Here is a 22,929-nt window from a genome sequence, read left to right as displayed (position 1 = left end):
TTGGTGGTGATCTGAGTCCACCCACAGGCAGCTCAGAAGACCTGATGATCTAATTTGAAAAGATCAGAGTCATTAAAAACACTATGGAACACAATTCTACTTGACACACACAGGCTCACCAAACTTGAAATCAAATTCAATAGTAACTGGTATTTTCGATCTGTTACATGGACAGATGACTGAGACTGGATGGTTTGGAACTGGCACAGCTCAATATGTGAAAACTGTGACTGCCCCCAAATGACTAAAGAATTAGTGTCCAACTTTGTTTTTCTTAAACAAAAAATATTTTCTTACTAAATTTAGTGGAAAATAGATGCCAAACATCTCTCTTAAAAGTAGAGGAGCAAAACAGATTTAATGAGAACAGACTGTAGAAGAAGTCTCCGGGTGTAGGGGTTGTGTCCTCATTCAGTGGGCATTTGAGATCAGCCAGCAAAGTCTTTCGAGTGTCAGAGATCATTATTACAAGAATAATTCCTTTTCCAGGTAGTAAGAAAGCATGAAGCCTTCATTTTCCTCATGTGGTCTGAATGTCACACAATGTGTTCAATTGTGAAAAGTGGCCAATAGTTGATCTGGGTTGTGTGACGAAAAAAATATTAAAAACAAACAGGTGACTGTCTCATTGTAACTTCCAAGAAATGCTACCAAAGATTTCAGTAGTTCACTTGTGTATTCCATGTGTCATTTTCTTGCAGGCTTGAGGTTTATATGGGTACATGGGTTTTTTTTCTGTCTTTCCCAAAGACACAATTTGTTGGCAAACATCACCACCACCTATGGCAGGGAACTGTAAAATCAGAATATATCACTATCTACTGGAGATAATACTTTCAACCAGCAACAGCTACACAGAAAATCACTTTATAGTAGGAAGATCACTTTATTTCCTAATGATGAGCCAGTAAGAACTGGGAGAAAATTCTAAGTGGATGATGTGGTGAGATGGGGCAACAGAGGTTAAAATTAGCCCCACTTCTCTCTAATAACCCACAGGCCTAGAGATTTTTCACATATATTCATATGTAATCATCCATAACTATAAGCCAAACAGAGTAAAACTGCCATCTATATGGTCTCCAAAACTGATTTCTACAGGAGTAAACTGCTAGGTCTTTTCTTCTGTAGATCAGCTGCTGGATTTGAACTGCCAACCTTTCAGTTAGCAGCTGTACGCTTCAAGTCTGTGATACTGAGGTGCCTATAATTAACAAGGTCCTATTTTATTCCATTTTAAATGGAATGACAATGGGAAGCTAAAAGATGAGGAGGCAACATTGAAAGATAGGAAGATGGTCTGAAAACTATGGGAGATTTAAGTGAAACAATGCAGTCCCTTGCTTTTCGGTGACTTACGTGTCTCAAAATTCCCCTGGAGGAGACAGTAAGAGGGGCTGCATGACTGAGTTCCTTAAAAGGCTGTGTCCTGCTGTGTCAGACCAGGAACTCTATAAACAGGAATTGCTGCTGCTGAGCACTCTAGATAAAACTATTTGGTTTTATCTGAACGGGCCATAGAGGTAGACCCTGTCTCTGCGATGCTACTTGGAGCTAATTAGTTCTAAGGGTGGTCATTCTTTTGTGATGTTACTTCCTTCCATGGGATATAGCACAATTTTGTTGAGCACCATTCTTAAACCACAGCAGCACTTACTAAGAGAAGTTAAATTACTTTCCTTGCACTCAGCCAAAGAATAGTGAGTGAGAATATGCACATAATTCTTTCTCTTTCAATTGGCAAATCTTGAGGGAAGAATAATTTCATAGGCTGGAGATGGCAAAGTTAACTCCTGGGAAGTCTTTCTAATAACCTTCTCTATGGCTCCTCCATTTAGTGGCATCCTTTTTGGTCTATTTTCTGCAAAAGTGCTCCTTCTGCCTTCAGGATCAAGTAAACAGGCCTCCCAGACTTCCCTGTACATGGAAGGAAGATGAACCTACCCCCAAGGGCCTTGGCAATTGTGCCTGACATTCAAATATTAAACAATTTTCAAAACAAAACCAAAAAGTACTTGAAACCTAATACCATAGATTCAGCTTCATATTGAAGAACTTTATTTTCATTTTTTTTTAAGCTAAAATGTTATGGAAAACAAAATTTTCTCAACTAGCTGCTTCGGAACAATATACTGTGTTATGAACCTCCGTACATTTTAAATGTTTTTGAAATTCTGAAAGGACAAAGGAAGTCCCCCATTTCCCTCCCCCTTGAATTTTGGAATTTAAACCATTTTCTTCTTTTTTCCAGGTGCTCTTGCATCAAGACCAGGCTGCTGGATGAACGGAGCCTCGTGAAAAAGTGTAGGAAAAGTGAGCGTGGAGAGCAAGGACATGGGAGGCCTCTCCGGCTGAAGATGGCACTGACTCAGCGAAGGCTCTCGCTTCGGCTTTCACAGTCCCCTCCAGGCCTCAGGCCAGGCCAAACCAAAACAGCAGGAAGAAGGGCTGTACAGTGGGTCCCCAAGAATCATGCTACTAAAAAAAAAAAAAAAAAGGTGCAACGAGAAACAAGTCCCTGTGCATTCTTAGTCACAACTGTGGGCAGAGGAACCCACACGATTCCTCCCTTTGGTATTAAATAACAGTTTACAAAAGCTTTTTAGAAACAAAGCAAATACATGGTGGGGCTGGAAATGTTAGCCATCCCAGGTTAGCTGTCCACTGAAATAAGTCTCATCCCTACTCATAAATAAATAATCTCTTTCCTGGTCTGACTTCCATGCCAGGATCAATATCTCTTAACATCTTACTTATTTTATTACTGCTTTTGGTTTTCTGGGACTGATTGAAAGTTGCTCAGAGGAAATCTTTGGTTTTGCTTAAGTGTCCGTGACATTTAATCATGACTTTCCTTGCAGTTTAATTCCAGCCAGTCAATCAGTTAATCCACTTCGATTGATTCTGGGCTCTCGGTTATTGGCTTGCACTCATTGGGCATCCGCTGGTGTCGGCTCAGCTGGGTGGCCTGCGTGAAGCTCCTCTCACACCTCTCGCACCTGGTGGAGGCAAGAGAGAAAATTGAGACCAGGGAGCGGGGCCTGCAGGGTGATGGGCTTCCTCTCATCCTGCCTAATCAGAACAGACACTCCAAAGTGGCTTCAGATTTTACCAGCTCAAGAGGTTTAATTGGTGGCTCCTTGCAAGGCCTGGATGCCTGTGATGGGACAAAGCCCGTCTGATGCTGAACAGAGGGATCTGTCAATAGGCAGGGGGAAGGTGATTTCTCCAGAGAGCCCTGTCCTGCTGCAGCTCTGATCACTGTCAGTTCAAATAGATAAAGAACAAAAAGAGATTTTTAGGAGTGAGCCATCAAAGAAGCAGCTTGTCTGCAGTTTTCTGCTCCGTAACCCCAAAGAGAAATTGATGACAAATAGAATTTCACCTGCTGCTAATTTAAAATCGGGAATTCTACTCCCCTCGGCACAGCAGCCAAAGAGCAATCATCTCTGAATCTGGAGAGTAAAGGAAACAGGGCATTAGTCTGCAGGGCTGGGGTGGGGGGTACGGACTTGGGTAGCTACTTTTTCACAAAAGCTTGTCAGAGTATCACAGGTCAGTCATATTTAAACAATGCTGGGGTGAAAGGGGGCTCAGGAATCAGAACTAAATCAGCGGGCATTCGTGTACACTGACTGAGATGTTCAGCTCTCCAGAAAGTACTAGAGAAGTAACATGCATGTTGGCCAAAGCGTCAGATGAGGAGAAAATGGTCTTGATGACTTCAAGAATATCTCTTCTCTTTAACCTTTTTTTTAAAGTGATCTAGAGACCCTGGGCTTATCTCCTATGTCTGTATCTCCCACACAGCACAGACTTAGCACAATCTACCAAAAAGAACACCACCTAGCAAGGGCCTCTGGTTTCCCGTCATTGTCCCTGGCTGGCTGCCTGTGTTTTCTGTATGTGCACAGATGGACTGTAGTGAGAAGCTCCACACAGAGAGCGACATTTACTACCCTCCCTGCACGGCTGGGCTGCTTGGAGCACTGGACAAGCGCTTTGCAGGGCATCATGGCCATCTCTGCCATCCCGTAACACTCTCTCCTTAAACCTTTGAAGAAGAAGATACTCGGGAGGAGCTGCGGACAACTCTCTCTTCTACGGAAACAGCCTCTGCTTTCCCTGTCCCTGTACCACTGGGGCTCTGACAAAAGCCACCCTGGGCGCCTGCCCTCATGAAAACCATAGATGAGGAAGCTGCACCCCATCATCCAGTGCACATTCTGCCTATTCCAACTCTTTCTTTACTAAATTACAGAAGGCTCCTTGAGCACAGGAATAATTACAATAAGATATAAAGCCTCCATCCACCTTGAGGGGGTCGAGCGTCTTGAGTGTTAGGGAGCAGGAGCGGGATGACTCTCGCACTTGGCCTTCTCAAGGATCTGTGCCCACTGAGCGTGTCAGTGTGAAGAAGTTGTGTTCCTTTGATTGTCTTTCGGGAAATATTTTCAGCAGCCTGTTCCACTGTTAAAAACTGCACTGTGATCTTGACAAATGTATAATGTCAGCTTTAATGTGTCAGACCTATCAGCTCAATGAAAATAACTCAGAAGTATTGATCACCTAATGATTTTTGGTGTATTCATTAACGCCATGGGCAGCTCATCCCCTCTCCAGAGCTCCCGAAGTGCTGATGACACGTTAGCAGACTGCTGATTATTTATTAGAAAGCTGATTAATTGCTGGATTAGTGTGTCAAAATATACTACCTTTCACTACTTGACAAACTTTCAAATTATTATATTACTTTTTTTTCAGGCTCTAGAATCAATTTCAAAGAAAGTGAAATAATTTGAATAATTATGAGGAGGGACAATATGCCTGGGTCATGCATGATGTTGCTTTTCTAATCCTGTATGTTAGAACAAAAATAGTTCATAGGTAGGAGGTTTAATGCTGCATGTAAGGCAAAACGCTTATTAAATCCTTTTAAAAATATCTAGATTGGAAGGACATAGTAAAATGACAGTTAAATTTTCTCTGAGTATTTATTTAATTGTCTCATTGCTATTAATAGTCATGGAACAATGTATTATAATTGTAAATTTACTGGGCCTCATTTACAAAACGGGCAAGAAGACCATCTCTAGTGCCACCTGCTCAGCTAGTGTGTTAGCAATACATACAGATGTGTAGAAAGTTAACTTTGAGTAGCACTTTCCCCAGAAAGGCCCACCTTCTTGTGAAGTGTTATCTACAAGAAAGAAATACTATCTTTGTGGTTTGGAAATTAAAAGAACACAAACTGCCTATCTGGAGAAGCAAAGGGCTCTAGAGGTATAGATAGGTATTTGTTCCTTCTCCTCCTTCTTCCCAAATGCTATTCTTAAAAACATGAGTAGAGCCTCAGTTTTATGTTCATTGTATTCAATTTTAGGAACATTCCCTTCACAAAACATGTTAATGGCTTAATGAAACTCATCAGAAGGACAATGTTAACTATCTAGGAGGTAGCAGGTCAGAGGTCCGGCTTTTATCGCTAATGTTGTTGTCAGGTGTTGTTCAGAGATCCTCTGAACAACAGACTGAAACCTCGCCCTATCCTGTGCCTGCCTCACAATCTCCACCTGAGGTCACTATATCCATCTATCTGCTGAAGGTCTTCCTTTCCTTTACCGGACCTCTACTTTCCCAAGAATAATGTCTTCTCCCCCCTTCCCCCACCCCAATAACTTCTAATGGTTAGCTTTTCAGTGACACTAAATTATTCTTTCAAACAAGTGATAAGATGTGTGCTTAAGCCTGGATTTAGGGGAAATAATGGGATAGGACAAGGAGACATGGTAGCATAGCAGTGAACCCCTCTCCTGCTAACTCAACGTTTGAGCCCCTCCAGCAGTTCTACAGGAGAAAAAAAATGCAGCAATCTGTGCTGTAACGATCACAGCATGGAGAGCACTGCAGGGCAGTCTCCCCTGACACATGAGGTTGCTAACCATCAAAAATTGACTCAACAGTGCCCTTCAACAATAAAAACAAGCAAGCAAGCAAGCAAGCAAGCAAGTCGTAGACAATGAGGTAGGAGGAGGAAAGAGGAGGGATATGCTCTTATACAGACACTTTGCCTAAACCCTTGGCATAGGTTCTGATATAATTAATACTTGAGAAAAATATTAGAGCAACATTGAAGTGGAAAATCTTTAAAATAAGTCAACAAAGTCTCTAGCTTCCTATCAGCATAAGAAGCCTCATAAAATTTGCTTTTCTTTTAAATTTGTGATCACTGTAACATAATTGTTGTTGTTGTGCACCCTTGAGTCAACAGCAACTCAGAGCTGACCTTCTGCAGGTTTTCCAAGGCCGTTCATCACTAGGATGGATTTCTCTCCTGCTGAACAGCTAGTATATTTTAACCATGGATTGTCGAGTTGGCAGTGCAATGCCTTACCACTAGGCCACCAAAGCTCCCTTCTAATGTAATGTTTTTATTAGGTGCCATCGAGTCAAATATGATTCATAGCGACGCCATGAAAAAATGATCTGAGCCCTGTTGTATCCTGCACCATCCTCACAATTCTTGACACACAAGAGCCCACTGCAACAGTCAACATGTCTTCCTCTCCTTCACCCACCCTCCACCTTCTCAGCATCATGTCCCTCTCCAAGGAATAGACCCTCCTAGCAACATGCTCAAAGTATGTGAGGCTAAGTCTCATCATTCTTGCCTCCAAAGCGCACTCCAGCTGCACCCTCTTCAAGACACATCTGTTTGTTCTCCTGGCTGTCCATGGGATGTTCAGTGTTCTTCGCCAATACCACAGCTCGAAGGTGTCAATTATTTTTCTGTTATCCTTATTCATTGTCCAGCTCTTAGATGCATATCAAGTGATCAGTATAAATCAGATGCACCCTGGTCCTCAAACTGACATCATTACTACTCAATAATTTCGAGAGGTCCCTAGCTGCTTATTTTCCCAGTGCAATGCATCTCTTTATTTCCTGACTGCTGGTACCAAAGGTGTTAATAGCGGATCCAAGAAAGATGAAGCTATTGAGACTTTCAATCTTCTCTCCATCCATCATGATGCTTCCTACTGGTCCAGTGGTAAGAATCTTTGTTTTCTTGACATTGAGATGCAATCCATACCAAAGGCCACATTTCTTGATCTGCCAAAAGTGCTTTAAGTCCTTCTCACTTTCAGTGAGCAAAGTCGTGTCACCTTTCAAATTATATGAACCCGAAATTTGGCAATTACTATCTGAGACTGAGAAAGGAGAAAACAGTGGAAAGTTCTGTTCCACAGAAAACTTGTATTAAGTTTCTGTGCCTCGATAACTCACAAACTACTTCTAGAATTGAAACAAATTACACAGGGCTTCACATATACAGTGTGTTCAATGCAAATTTACAAATGTCCTTCAATTTTGCCTGGGTTTTGTTCAAATATCAGTGATCCTGTGGAATTTCCTTTTACTTTTATACCAAAAGAACTGTCTTTACATGAGAAGAAAAACTGTACTTTTTAGCATTTCCACTTATTTCTAACAAAGATCAAGAGAAGAGCTCTTGTGGAAAATTCTGGCTTGCTCTTGAAGTTTCTCAGGATCAGAGACCAGGTGTCATGCAGACTATGGGTCCTCTCAGAACAGAGTAGGGCTTCCTGAATTCTTATGAGATTCTTTTAAATGACAAAGCAGAGAGGAATTCTTGGTGTATAGCCTTTTTATACTGACACCCTCCTTCCTTCTGTTCTCCCCTCCCCTCCATCCTTTGGCAATACTGTAGTTGGCAACTGCTGTTAAAAGAAATGATGACTTATTTTTGCTCCTCATTCTCCATAAGTTCTAGTTTTATAGCACAATCGGAATCCTCTCATGTTCAGTTTACATATGTGTTTGTTTACCTTTGAAATTCTATGACTATAGGTGAGGCTGGCTGTGGTCTTCTACAGACAATATCCTGTGATGATATTCCTAGGCTAGCAAGCACTAGTGGCCTGGTGGTAAAAAGGTGCGCTGTAATCTAAAAGGCACGCAGTTCAAGAAGTCCACCAGGGGAGACGGATGGGCAATCTCCTTCTATTCAATTAGCTGCCTCTGAAAACCTGCCCACAGGCCAGCTATGGGTCTGTTCTCACTCAGTACACAACAGTACACAACAACATAACCTAGGCTAGCTGAGCCAAGACTAGGATCTACCTACAGCTGTGGGGATAGATTCTTTCATTGGGGAGTTCAATTATTGAATCGTGAGGCAAAGCCACTAGCAGACTCTGATTTTTTAACCCCAAATATTCTCCAGCCTTCTTTCATTGACAGTTAACCTTGCTCTGCCTTGCAGAAACTACTTCTCAGGTGAAGATTTTAGAAATTGCAGAAGGCTTTCTCCTTCCTCTGGGTTTTGCCTTTTGAGAACTCTTTCATAGTTTTCTGGGACCTGGGTGGATAAGGAGAAGTCTTGGTGGTATAGTGCATTATTTGTTGGGCTACTATCTGAAAGATCAGAGGTTCAAATCTGACAACTGCTCCACAGAAGATAAGAAGTATCTTCATGTAAAGATTAACATCAGAAATACAATGGAGGCTCATCAAGAGTTAGAAATTACTTGAAGGCAATAACAGGGTTAGTCTTTTGGGGGGAAGTGGGAGTATTGGGGAAGGTAGAACCATTTGAGGAATGAGCCGCCTAGGCATCTATTTGGAAAATTCACAAGGTGTACAGTTTAGGATTGTGTAATTATACAGGATTTTTTCTTCTCCCTTCTTTGCAACATCATTTAAATGAACACCCATTAGTTGAAGTAGTAGTAAAATTAACTTTTGTGACGAAATCCATTTTATTGACTAATCTGCAACCCAAGTTTTTTTAATGTTTATTTTATAAGCGTGTAAAAGGATATCTTCATAATATTTACAAATGTCCACAGGATGGATACTCATGAGCCGTGGTTGGAAGATTCCCAAAATTCCCTTGGGACAGTTCAACCCTGAAAGACCTGGCTGTATACACGAAAGGACTTAACTTTCCATTTCCTGGAAGACACTTAAATCTGGAGTTTTTAAAATAAGCATCCACTCAGCCCTCCCATGGGAACATTTGATACGTAAAAGGGAAAACATGGCAATCTTGATAGGTGCACTCAGAGGGACCGCACCCCACACGTGCAACTGAATCCAATCGCCTGACAATCCTCTTCCACCCTCAAGAAAACTAACTGATGCTCACCAAAAAAAGTATTTTTGCCAAAAGAAAAAACCAAAATCACTCCATGCCTTCAAATACTTCTCTGATTAATTACAATTAAGTTAAAATGGCAACTCTATTGGAAACATGACAAAAACAGGATGCTAACGGGGGGAAAAGTTGAGTGAAGTCAACGATGTTACACACAAGCAACACCTTCAAATTAATAGAAATCTATTTCCCATTTTGACCCTGAAACCTCTTCAATTAATTACTAAAATCTATTTACACAGCAACAAGACCAAAATCAATCTGATTCCTGGCACTGCGTCTATCTGGCCGCCTTCTCTAATGTAAGTGGCCAGAAGGGTTGTCTGTTCTCCCGTGGCTCTGTTTTTAAAAAGCTATCTTGCTCAAATTTCTGAGGAATGCACAATTCTCATTTCCATATCAGAGCAATGAGAAAGTGAAAATCTGTGATGTCAGTGGGACTCAGGACAAAGTTTACTGGTTAGGTTTGACACAAACTCCCGAGATAGGGAACTCCTAGAATTGTACTTGTCTATCTGATGCCTTAACAATGGATCAGGACTCTTGTGATAACCATAATACCCTATCATATATCTCTTTTAACCTGTTCTCTACCTCATCTGTTTCAATGCTGTATACATAATTTGTCCAGTTTTTCTCATTCTCATCCCAACCCTGATGTCAGTCTCATCCTACAACAGTGGCATTATGCAGTGTTTGTCCTTTTGTGACTGAGATATTTCACTCAGCATAATGGCCTCATTGTCACCCATTTTGAATAATATTGCATGAGTTCCTTGTTTTTCAGTGCAGTGTACTTATTCTATTGTGTGAATAAACCTCAACTTCTCTGTCCCTTCATTTGTTGATGGGCACTTAGGCTGTTTCCAACTCCTTGCTATTGTGAACAAAGCTGCAATAAACATGGGTGTGCATATATCTGCTTGGTTGGCAGTTATGGTCTCTTTAGGATATATTCCCAGTAGTGGAACTGCTGGGTCAAATGGTATCTCTGTTTGCAACTTTTTGAGAAAGCACCACACCACCTTCCACAGTGGTTGTACTATTTTACACTTCCACCAACGGTTCCAGTTTCCCCACAACCTCACCAGCATTTGTTGCTTGCTATTCTGTTAAATTTTGCTGTTCTGAGTGGGGTGAGATGATATCTCATAGTTGCTTTGGTTTGCATCTCTCCTAGAGCTAGGGATTTTGAACATTTCTTTATGTGCTTGTTGGCCATCTGCACGTCTTCTTTGGTTGAAAGAGATATATAATAGGGTATTATGGTTATCACAAGAGTCCAGAATGAAGGTTGCCTAGTTGAGTGTACTTGGGGCAGGGGGGTGGTGGGGATTGAAGGAATTTTTCTTTTACCTTTCAAAAAGAAGAGTGAACTGGGGGGGGGGGGCAGGGAGGAAAGTGCTACAGTGAATGAATGGAAATCCAAAGTCTCTGTAAATGTTCATTAAAATTAATTTAAAAATAATAACATTTTTATTTAAAAAAAAAAAGAGAGAGAGAGAGAAAAAAAACCCCAACAACAACAACGGGTCAGGAAAAAAACCTTTCCTTTGAGTTCCTGTTATGACAGTGCAGGCCCTGCGGAGGAGCTCTTGGCATGGTGAATAAAGCAATGGGCTGCTAAGTGAACCCCACCAGCTACTCCAGAAGGGAAAGATGAGGGCGTCTGCTTCAGCAGAGATTTAGAGCCCTGGAAACCCTAATGAGGCCGTTTTTAACCTGAATCAACATTAACGTGTTATGTCGCAGTGGTGGCCTCTTAAGAGGAGTCCTGGCTTCTAATCAAAAGATCAGCAGTTTAAACCAAACAGCTGGCCACAAAATTTACTTGGCAATAATAAGTGTCTCCCAGTCAGATGCCTTTATACCATGAATAACCTGCATCTATGCATACAAACAAAAAGTATTATCAATTTTATTATTAATTAGTAGCATTAATTAATCCAAGAAGGAAATAGTTAAGAAGGATGAATAAACCAAATAAAAACCAAGCCAGTTGCCATCAAGTAGATTCCAATTCAAAGAGAAACATGTTTTACAGAGAAGTGCACCCCCAGGCTTTTCATGACTGGGACATTTTTGGAAGAAAGCAGGTCACCAGGGCTTATTTTCTGAAATGCCTCAAAGGAACTTTAACTGCCAACCTTTTTGTTAAGAACCCCAGGCTTTACTGTTTGTGCCATTCAGGGTCTCCATAGAATGATAAATGTTGTCCAAGGACATCAAATTGGGTTCAACTCAGAGTGACCCTGTGAGAAACAGAACGAAACCTTGCCCAATCCTGTGTCATCCTCACAACCCCACTCTGCTTAAACCCACTGGGACGGTCATCGTGTCAATTATTTGAGGGTCTTCCCCTCTTTTGCTGACCCGCTACTTTCCCAAATATGATGTCCCTTTCCAAGTACTGACCACAGCTGACAATGAGCCCGCAGTATGTGAGACCAAGTGTCACCCTCCATGCTTCAAGGGCACTCTGGTTGGATTCTTCCAAAACATATTTATTTGTTCTGATGGCAGTCCACAGTATATTCAATATTCTTCACTATTCTTCACTAACGCCACAACTCAAAGGCACATAATTTTCTTTGATCTTCCTTAGTCATTGTAGAATTTTCATATTTGGGTCAGGCACATATCTAAACTATCATAATACGGGTCACATACATATCTAATTCTTGGTTAGGTGAGAGAAGACGGCACCCTTGTACGAACTTCTCCCTCTGCCAAGCAGACAGTGCTAATCATCAGGTCGCTTGTTCAGAGTCTCCTCCAAAGAGCTGAGCCTGGTCTCGGACTCAGCTCAACAGTAAAGGGCACATGCGAGGAGGTCTGAAGGGGAAATCACGAGTAACAAGACTTTGGGAAGACTTTCTGACTGACACGGAAGGTGAGAATTATTATCTACTTGCCTGACACGTTTTTCTCTTGCTTGATCCTGTCCTACAGACAGTAAGTATGGCTGAATATCTAAGTCCTTTCACTTTTCCTCATTAAACATAAAAGGTTATTATAGCAAATGAATAAATGGAGATTCAAGAATTTTGAACATAAAAGCTTGCAGACTACTGCCTCGTCAGATTTGCTGGCTCCCAAGCCTACGAGTTCTCCCGTGCTGTCAGGGACACGAGTGCCCTCCCCGATCCCTTGCATGAGTAGCAAACTCCAATTTGTATTTCAACACACATTTGAAATATCATCTCTCTCAGACAGCATTGATTACTTCATCTGAATGCTACCCTGAAATAACATATATGCATGTTTTACTGCACTGTCCCACCCTATGTTGTAATACTTATGTAATAACTGGGCTTCCCCATAGACAAAGATGGTCTTCCAAGATGGGCACTAAGTCTGATTCACCTTTGTAACCCTTGTGCCCAGCAAGATGACTGTCAGGGCCACTGGGCTTTCATTATAAGAGTGGCTGTACAATAAGTATTTGCTAAATGAAAGAACACATACACAAATGAGTGAATGAATAATGATGAACACTGAAACAAATTAAGAAATGGAGGTTACATAGCATCCCTCAGATTGGCTTTTGTAATGACTGAGATATACTCAGAAACACGTCCTCTGTCAGGTGTCCTTACCTTCCAAAGTCCTGGACCTTGACATTCAACTCTATTTCTTGCCATATAGCCTGAATCCTCAAGCATTTTTACATGGCACAATGCTTAGCATTATTTTTTACAACAGGGCACCATCTGTTCATTGTGAGGTACACAAGAGATTCAAACTTCTGTGACACATAGGAAAGAAGGAATAATTCAACAGAATCCTGAAAGACCAAGTGCCCTGAGAGATCATTATTTAGATGGTCTTAAGTTGTAGCAACCTTGGTCATTAGGCTTACTGATGACAGAAACAGGTCTACATGGTTCCTACTCAAATTTTAAAAGTACAAATCCTCAAGAACTGGAAAGAACCTTAATATTATTTACTCCTACCTTCTTATTTTGTTGTTGTTACTGATTTGCTGTCGAGTCGAGCACGACTCATAGCGATCCTATGAACAAAAGACCTGAAGCCTTTGCCTTCTTATTTTACTGAAAAGAAAACAGGCTCAAAGAAGACTGTCTAATGTCCAAGGCTGGAACAACTAGAGCCCGGACTACAGTATAGGTTTCTCCAGTTCACTTTCCATTCTTCACTCACTAAACAAGTAGGTATTTTTGCAGCATGGACATTAAACTTCCAAATAACTTTCTCCACCAACTGGGTGGGCTTGGTAACACTATCCCAACAGCCCATCATTCCATTCTTCTGCTGGCTCTTGAGAAAGGTTGAGAGAACGAGAAGAGGAGAAAAGGGCTGATTGCTACTTACTTGAAGGGCTTTTCTCCAGTGTGGGTTCGGATATGGTTGTTGAGGGTTGTGGCTCCCGCGAAGGCACGGCCACAGTAGCCGCACTTGAAAGGCCGGTCACTGGAGTGTGTGACCACATGGTTCCTCAGTTCTGAAGGCTGGGAAAAGGACTGGGAGCAGTGGCCGCACTGGTAGGGTCTGAAACAAATAAAGAGACTGCCTAGTCATTATTTTCTGTGTTAGTCAGTGGAATGCAGCATCATGAGGGAAAGGGCCAAAACTTGTGGGCAACATTTCCTCTAGTTCTTTAAATGGGACACTGAGCTTTGGGCACTGACTTTCCATTGGTTTACTTGTCATCACAGAAACTAAATGCACAGGAGAGCTAAGAAAGGTAAATAATGACCAAACACAGATTCCTTTCCAGCATGAATCACATTATTTCAAGAAACTCTAATGTCTCTTTTTTTTTGTTTGTTTCCCTGACCCACACAAATATGGATATATTTTTGTGCCCATTGAAGTGCAGATTTGATAAAGATGAATGCTCAAAAAGAAAATATGTGATTGTTTATTATGCTACCACAGTACTTTCCCCTTTTCAAAGTGCTTTAAAATAATGTCATGCAATCTTCACAACCACCCTCTAGGATGAGAAAAGCAGTTATCTCCATCAGTCAGTTCAGAAAAATGAGGATAAACCGTCCTCAGGAAATAAGGTCTTTATGCAAAGGTCACTGTAGAGTATTTGGCCCATATTCTTAGGGCCAGGCCAACACACAGGCAAGTAAACAAGTGCACGTGTGCCCTGATAAATATTAAACTGTCTTGAAGTGTTTGATAGCATAACCACCAACACTGCACAGATACAAACGAACAGCAAAATATGACTCTTTGTAAAAAGATAAGAAACCCCACAAAACAAAACCCCCTGATTTTGAAATACACACACACACATCCTGACTTTTTAGGCTTGCTAATCACGCCACATATTTACCCTTTGGGTCTTTTGCCTAGAACCTCAGCCCCCTCATTTAATCTGGTAGGAAGCCATGATTTACAGAAACACAAAAAACGATGGGTTGCCCTTCTGATCACAGAAGGAGGACTCTGATCCAAAAGAAAATGGAAGGAAGTTGTGACAAATCCCTGAAAATTAACAAGATTATCAGAGAACATTCTTTCCAACTCTCAAGAAGTAAATCAATGTTAGGTTTTCATAAAACAGATTAAAATTCTGTCTTCTCTACAGAAGTTCCCCAGCTTACTTAGGCAGAATCAAGTGAGTGATATAAAACCTGGGGAGTTTTCCCAATGCAGAGCTATTTCACATCATTCCTTGACAGGGCTCTAATTTGTTTATCAAAAATTTTCACTAAGAAAAATAATCTGTCATTAGGAATATTAATAGTGCTCACAAAGCCCTGGTTTGTGGCCCAGACTTTCCTAGCTGCATTTAGAAAGCCAATGGTCAAAGAAGACTTAATTGCTCTACCTTTAACAAATAAATGCATAAGCTCCCAATGACCAGAAACCAAAATGAAGGGTTAGCAGACAATGGTGACCAAGCATGTACAACAATTCAATTAAGTGCAAAATAAAGTGTACCCTCTCATTTGTCAAGTGAAGTGCTTAATTGTGGCTACTTGCCTCACTGAACACCGATACTATTATTTTACCAGGCTTCAGCACGCTGAGCACTGATTGTAGAATTTTTTAGCTTGATTAATAGTCCAGGATTGGTCAATAACTCAATACTATACAATTTTAATTACTTACATTTAGAAATCTATCTAACTGCTCTCAAACAAGTTTCAAGGAAATACATAAGAGTCCTTAGTAAGGAGTTTATCAATCTTGACAAATTACACATTTCATTGCAATTATAAAATAATGCTTTGCAATTAAAATTATAGGTAGAGGAAAATGTTCTCCTGACAAATCCATTCTTTGTGATGAGCATTAACTTTTATTTTTGTAAAGTTACTAAAAAACAACAACATTTCTCTCAGGGATGAATTTTTTTAATATTATTGAAGATTATAAACAAAAATAATATATGAATACATGCTATATCCACTAACAATTGATTTTTCTAATGGTGAAGGGACCATTAACATTTATTAGCCTCTGGTTATCTATTTTTAATAGCTATCACAATAAACAATAAGCCACTAAATAAAACAAATTAATCTTTTCTTTCTTTTTTTTTTGTTAACACTGCTGTCAAAAGTTGGGGTGATTTATTTCCTATAGTCAGAAGTCAATCCATCCTTTTTATGTTAGCGGTCACAGTGGCAAAGATTTATACACAGAAGAGTAAAAATACCCACAGAGAGGCTTAATGTTGAATTCTTCTATCATGGCAGCACCACGGAAAGGCAAATAGGATTCTGAAGCATCATCTTGCTCCAACACCAGCCCAAGAAGTGTTTGCAAGGAATCAAGTATGCTCTGGATATGGTACAATTTGTAATACTTTGTCTAATTTAGCTTGAATGAATAGGAGAGGGGAGCTGTTTCAGCCCTACCACTGTCAGTTGTGCAAAGTGGTCAACTCACTCACCTTCCTTAATCCCTCAATTTGGTGAGGAGGGTGGGCAGGACAAGATGCTGCCTCCTGTGCTGTCAAATACTGTTCCTGCTTCTCTGATAATCAGCACATGTGCACGGCCTGATGATCTGTCCAGGACACAGCCTCACCAGACACACCACCATCAATATGATCTCCATCTTCCATCAGTGTATCAGCCAATTTCTAGTACATGGAGGGGTGTGTGTGTGTGTGTGTGTGTGTGTGTGTGTGTGTACCAATTAGAATATGGATCATTTAAACTCATTTGCTAAACAGTGAAGAATACAATGCAAAAAGAAAATTTAGTGTGAAAATGTAGGAATAAGCTTGATTTTAGTTGATCTCCAAAAGGCAAAATGCTCTAACTCCACTCCTAGGAATTTTAGTCACCTTTACAAAAGTTAATTTTATGTAAAATGAGAAAAAACTCATGTGCCCTACTTGTCACTGTACTAACAAATTATCCCAGGCTAGAATTATCCCATTCTATAGAATGTTAGCTAATAAAAAGTGCAGAAGTTACACAGTGAGTTGATAAAACTCCTTTTTGACCCTCTTTTCGTGCACTAGTGGCAAGAAGCTGCCCTGCAATCCCGAAGGTATACAGTTCAGCTGCGCTGCAATCCCAAAGGCCTACATTTAGAGACCCCCAGTCGCTCTGTGGGAGAAGGACGGGCAATCTCCTCTAGTGTGATTAACTGCTTCTGAAAACTTGCTGGAGGTCAGCTATGGGTCTGTTCTGATTCTGTGGTATACAACAACAACCCCTTAAAATAAAAACAAAAGGGAAGAATTAAGAAATAGCTTCAACTTTGACTGTGTGTTTAGAATTTCATCTAAGAACATAAAAATACACTGAAGACAATGAAATAGTCCAAAAGCACGACTTAGAAAACTTTATAACCACTATGAAATCTAAGGCATCAATTCTTTGGAGACAAGTAGCCACAAAATTTAAGACTGTGTTAATGTTTCTATTAAACTAAACCAGAGACTGTGGAGCCATTTCCCCTTTGCAGTAACCTATGTATGTCAGAGTAGAACAGTGCTGCACAGGGTCTTAATGGACATGAACTTTCTGAAAGTTGTCACAGGTCTTTCTTATGTAAGAACTCTCTGGGTGGATTTGAATCGCCTACCTTTAGATTAGCAATCAAATGTTTGAATGACCCAAGAAGCAAGTGTATGTTCAACTCACTACAATCAAACTGGTTCCAACTCTCCATCGGGTTTCTGAGGCTATGAATCTTAAGAAGAGGCCCCTTCTCATCCTTCTCCGATTGAGCAGTTGGTGGATTTGAATGTCCAGAGACACGTGGCCTTTTGGTGAGCAGTGCAATATGCTATAGACTACACCACATGTTTCTATTAAAAACTCAAAATATGAAAGGTGACAAATTCTTAACTGGTTTCAAGTTAGAAATGACTCACTGCTGATCTTCCAGCAGATTTTCCAAGACGATAAGCTGCATAGGAGAAGGTTAGACTCTTAACTGCTGAAGTGGTGGTTTGTGTGTGCCATCAAGTCAGCAGGTTTTCAGAGACAGTAAATCACACGGAGACTGCCCATCCTTCTTCTCCAGAGCAGCTGGTGGATTCAAACCATGTGTCTTTCAGGACCACAGTGCAGCTTCTTACCACTAGGCTATCAGAGCTCTGTGTTGTTGTTGCTGTTTTTATGTGCCAGTGAGTTTCCTGAATACAACGCAACCCTATGCACATTAGCTCTGAGCCCCATCCTATTCTGAGGCATTCTCATTGTCTCCAACACACCTAAACCCATTATCCCAGTTACTGTGCCAATCCATCTCCTCCAGGTCATCCTCTCTTGTACTGCGCCTCCACTCCTCCAAGCAAGATGCCCTTCTTTAAGGACTGGTCCCTCCTGGAAACATGCCCAAAGTATGTCAGGCAGAGCTTCAAAAATCCTTGCCTCCAAAAAGCAACCTGATTTCACCCTCTCTAGGACAAGCCTGTTTATTCTCTTGGCCAAGCTACCAGCTATCTGGATACCTCTTGATTTACAACTGAATGACCTTTGAGGCACAGAATGAGTTGTCATTAACTTTATTCTGATGACTAACATCCTTATATATTTTTTCAGGGTCTGGACAAAAATAAGCTTAATTTATTAATCTTTTTGGTACAATGAACTTCAAATTCAAATTGAACATACAGGCAGCCAACCAAAAGAAGGTGAGGGCAGACTCAACGAAAGTCTTGGTTAGCGTCATTCTTCCCAAGATCACATGTCATCTGACCATCAAATGGACAACTCCTGTCTAAAATAATTTTCCTCAGCCTAAGTTATACACAGACTTTTTCACTCCTCTCAAAGCAAATATAACAAGAATTCCTCAAAAAGGGATATCTTACACTCAGAAATAGCTCGTGGCTGTTTTGCTACTTGAGAGATAGCGGTGTTGTCCAATAGAATGATATCTACAGTGAAGGAAATATTTTTTATATTTCCTTTATCAATTCAGGAGTCACTAGCTACATGCAGCTGTTGAGTACTTGAGAGGTGGCTGGTACAACTGAAGCACTGTTTTACTTAGTTTTTGCTAATTTAAAGGTGAATTATCTCATGTGTCTAGTTGCACAGAAAGAAATCTCAAACTTCATGAAAAACTAAGAGATCCTCCATACTCAATACAGAAATGGTGAACAAACAGGCAAAGGCTGGTTAATCGAGTCAGCAGGCTGGTTAGATTTTTATATTCAATGCTGATACTATTTTAGGCTGAAAGTATGTGAGAAGGCAATTTTGTGCATCCCTGGGCATTATCTGTAACTGGCAACTCCTCTGCCAAAGATTATTCCAGCAAAATGTGCAATTCATTTGCTTTGAGTCCGAGATTGGCTTGGTGTACACATAGGAAAAGGATGAAACATTTAACAAAATTAAATGTGGTTTGGTTTCAAATTATTAATCCTTCTTTGATTTCCATTTCATGGCATGAAAGCCTCCAGGACACAAGCTGTTCAGTGCGGGTCACATTCTCTCCTTGCTCCCTGTCTGCCAGCCCAAATGCAAATCTCCTGAGACTTCAAAAGGAGTACTACTTAGGTCACTGCTGGCTGTATTCAGTGGGGAAAAAAAACCTTAGCTCTATGTAAGGAGAAAACGATTTCAGGAAAGCTACAAAACTGTGGAGCCAACGGGCCTCGAGAACGTCGAAAGCTTAAAAGAGATAACCTTCACAGTTGGGTGTTGGGGGAGAAGCACAAAACACAAGAACATGATGGAATCCAAACTGTTCAGGTGATGGATTATCTCTAGGCTCCTCCCACCAAAAAGCATCTTCTAGAGTCACTTTCCTTTCTGGTCTCACTGCAATTATATATCAATTACAAAAATGATATATATGAGAAACACAAATAGGAGCAGCTGGTGGTGCTGGGATTACTGACTGCAGGTTTTTCCCGAGTGGCCCAAACAAACCAAAAGGAGAAAGAAAAAGAAAATGGGTGCAAACAAAACCAGATCAAGATAAGCATTATAGAAACATTTTCTGCAGAAAAGAGAACATGTTCTCCAGAAAATAATCCACTGTGATTGAGGCTTTGCTTACCCCTTTCTAGAGCCCTTAACCTGCAATGGGACCGTTGGGTGTTTCCAAAGCAAGAAGAGAAAAGAGAGTTCTAATTCCTGGTTCAGGTACATGTGAGATGAACTGCACTAATGCAAACTTCTAAGCTTATGTGAAAACCCAAATGCTTAGGAAGTTCCTAAATAAAATGATGGTTAGCCTAGAATCCAAGAGATTCTTCCCTTTGAATTTACCCAGGAAAAGAAAAAGACAGTAACCTGGGGGGATAGGAAGAATAGATTTTTGGTTTGTTCCTTTAGCATTAAAATCATGATACAACATTTCTGTGGCTCCTGGACACACTTGGATATATTTACATCTTTAGTGTGACCTGGCCAGATGAGACAGAATTACTTTTTCTGTAATTGATGGGAAACCACAGTGGTGAAAATGGTGATTGTGAGTTTTGATGGTTCTCCTACCCCTAAGCTAACGCACAGACTTTTTGATGGACTTTCACATGGGAATAGTTCATGGATTCAGACACACACATATATACACACAGTTTCTCTGGTGAAGTTTCAAATATCTGTGATTTCATGGCCAAACATTGAGTTCACTGAATTTAAAAAAAAAATGACCTAAGATTTGGTGGTCTGCTTCAAATCTAGGCCTGTCTGTAACTAACCTGTTTATCTTCTGACTTTGTCTTCTGTGTCTCTCTTGTATCTGGTTCTAACAGTATTTTCTTATCAAAATAAAATCATTTGAGTTTTTCCCAGAAGACGAGAAAGTTTCTGGCTGTTAAGGTCTATGGTTTGTTTTGTTTATTTTTTTTAACTGTTTATGGTTGACTTAGCACGAACTGCCAAAGCCTAAAGCTGGATGATTCATAGAATCAATCACTAAGAATACAGGAAGTCCCCAGATTATGAATGAGTTCCATTCATAACTCTGTCTCTAAGTTGAATCTATACATAAATTGGAATAGCTAGGTATCAGATATTGTTGGGGAATGTTGGAGAGGAAGAGAGGGTCTGGCCAGGACAGATCACCGAGCTCCAGATAAGTGCAAGCCTCCCAACGGCCTTTAATATGGGACAGAGAAAACTCTACTGTGTTTGGCCATACTGGCTTGAGAAAAGCTCGCCACCTGGGAAGATGGCTGCCGCATCTGCTGAACTGGGAGTAGTCCACACGAGACTGAGGTTCTCCTATCCAATCTGCATGCCCCATGTCTGCAAGCCCACCCTAACCTGTCTTCCTGGTTTCTTGTTTGTCTATATGTGTGCTGCAGCCCCAAATAAAGTTGAGCTGGATTGACTCTCTGAAGGGTTCCTGGAGTGGTGTATCTCCATTGTGCTTACTCCCATCAGGGTGTTGCTGTTCTTTGCCAGGGAACAGATTGCAACAATATATATATCTAAGGTATTTCAGTCAAATGTGTGTCTTTACACAAACAGAGTACCTTTCCGTGTATACAAAACAGTGAAGGAATACTTCCAAATACACTAAAAAATCTTTAACAACATAATAATAATTAATAATAGTAATAATAAAGTTTTGATGTACATCACAAAGTAATATAAATTTGTTACTATAAGCTAATGTATGTTTCTCAGATTTTTAACATAATAGGCTTTAAAGGAGTTAGTTATAATTTTGGGCTATACATCAATTAGACATTCATATCCAAGGACTGATGGCATATACTTATCTTCAGCAGTTATATGTCTCCATATGGATTATAATAGAAAAGTTCCAAATTTATCAACCATCAAGATTAAACTTTGTTATATTTCTGTTTCTTTCTCCTATTTAGCAATATGCTCAGGGAGTTAAGAATAATGAGATTATCTTTCACTTTCAAACTGTCCAGTTCAAAGACAGTCATCCTAAGTTCTGGAACAAAACCAGGACAGTTCCAGTTCTATTTTCTAAAAGCAAAGTATCTCTCTAGAATGAGGCTAGTGCACCCATGTGATGGAACCTTTCTATCTCCCATCTCCAGAAGTCAACTCAGATTGCAGAGTGTAAATGTGTCCACAACTTTACTGAGAAGTTTTGTATCTCATGACATTGTCTATAAGGAGGCTAATATTTTGAAGTCATAATTGTTAATCTTACTTTATTTATGAGTAATGGCAACCAACTTTCAGATTTTCACCAAGCACAGAAGGAAGAAGTAAGAGTCCACAATTGTAGAATTATTTATCTGGCCGGAAATAGTATCCATCACTTCCTCTCAGCTCAGAAGTCCTGTCCACATAACACCCAGACTCTTGAGCCAGCACAATAGGAGATTTTTTTAAATAGCTCTCAATTAGCTTAAATCAGTATATACTTAACAATCTCTCATTGATATGCACTCTATAGATGTGTGTTTTTTACACTGTTATTTTACATAGCAGACTTCATAAGGATCTAAATCATAATAGAAATATGATTTTCTAAGTGTAACCGGAGTCATTCAAAATGGTCTGTTTTTACTCACTTTGTCATATTTTCATTGCTTTCTATGACATGCAGCAAGGAATCGTTTATCTTATCGCTTAGCTTTGAGTTTTAGAATTCAGACCCTTGCAATGGTGACTTTATTTTACCTTATCTGAAGTCATTATGATTTTATATTATACTGTGTCTATAGTGATTCTTTCACATAATAGATCCTTCTGTATGCACACAATTTATAGAGCAAGTATCACATTTATACATTTAATACATCTTCCACTTAAAAAAAAACCAGCTATTGACATGCCTTGCCAATCTAAAATACATAAACTTGCAAGCAAAGTAAATTTTTTTTAAAAACAATTGAGTATGGAAAGTATTTTCAAGACTTTTGTATCACTTTTATGGGTAAGCGTACTAAGATGTAAAGAAATTTGTTGATATTTTTCCAAGGAGGCTCTCTTTCTACTGAAAGTAAAAGATTGCAAAAATACAATTACCTTAACAGCCCCAAGATAAAAGTTTCAACATTATTTTCAGCAATACTTGATCCTAAGAAAATAGCCATTAGAATAGTGCAATTTAATAAATGTGTGTATTTAGTATCCGTTTTTCTGAAGTTCCCCTTCATCCTCCTTGACACAGCCTGACTCTTTCTAGGCTTCTTCGCTTTCTGGGTCCTGCAAAGTTGGAGCAGAAGGGCTGGGTACATATTACTAGGCAAGAAGAACTGAGCAGCTTGCTTAGGTTAATGAGTGGCAAAATTAAATTGTTCACAAGTCCTAGTTCCAATTCTCCTACTCTCATTCCAAATATTATTATCTGTTTTATATTCAAGTGCATTTTTAATGCCATCCTTTGATATTCTGGTTTTA

At 40.1% G+C, this 22,929-nt stretch overlaps 1 protein-coding gene across 1 annotated transcript in view; it reads right to left on the bottom strand.

Moving 5' to 3' along the window:
* Positions 1-2,050: 2,050 nt before the first annotated feature.
* PRDM6 (PR domain containing 6) overlaps positions 2,051-22,929 on the bottom strand; it is a 165,487-nt gene continuing 144,608 nt past the window's right edge. The window contains exons 6-7 of the mRNA XM_006885998.1: positions 13,517-13,693; positions 2,051-2,999 (exon numbers count right to left, since the gene is read on the bottom strand). Coding sequence (XP_006886060.1) covers positions 2,885-2,999; positions 13,517-13,693 — 292 coding nt within the window. The 3' untranslated portion in view covers positions 2,051-2,884. The remainder of the gene's footprint in view (positions 3,000-13,516; positions 13,694-22,929) is intronic.

Source organism: Elephantulus edwardii, unplaced genomic scaffold (assembly GCF_000299155.1).
Source record: "Elephantulus edwardii isolate Elephantulus edwardi_28Jun2011 unplaced genomic scaffold, EleEdw1.0 scaffold00046, whole genome shotgun sequence".
Classification (NCBI taxonomy): Eukaryota; Metazoa; Chordata; class Mammalia; order Macroscelidea; family Macroscelididae; genus Elephantulus; species Elephantulus edwardii.
Note: the sequence above shows the minus strand (reverse complement) of the source record. Positions and strands in the feature narration are given on the sequence as shown.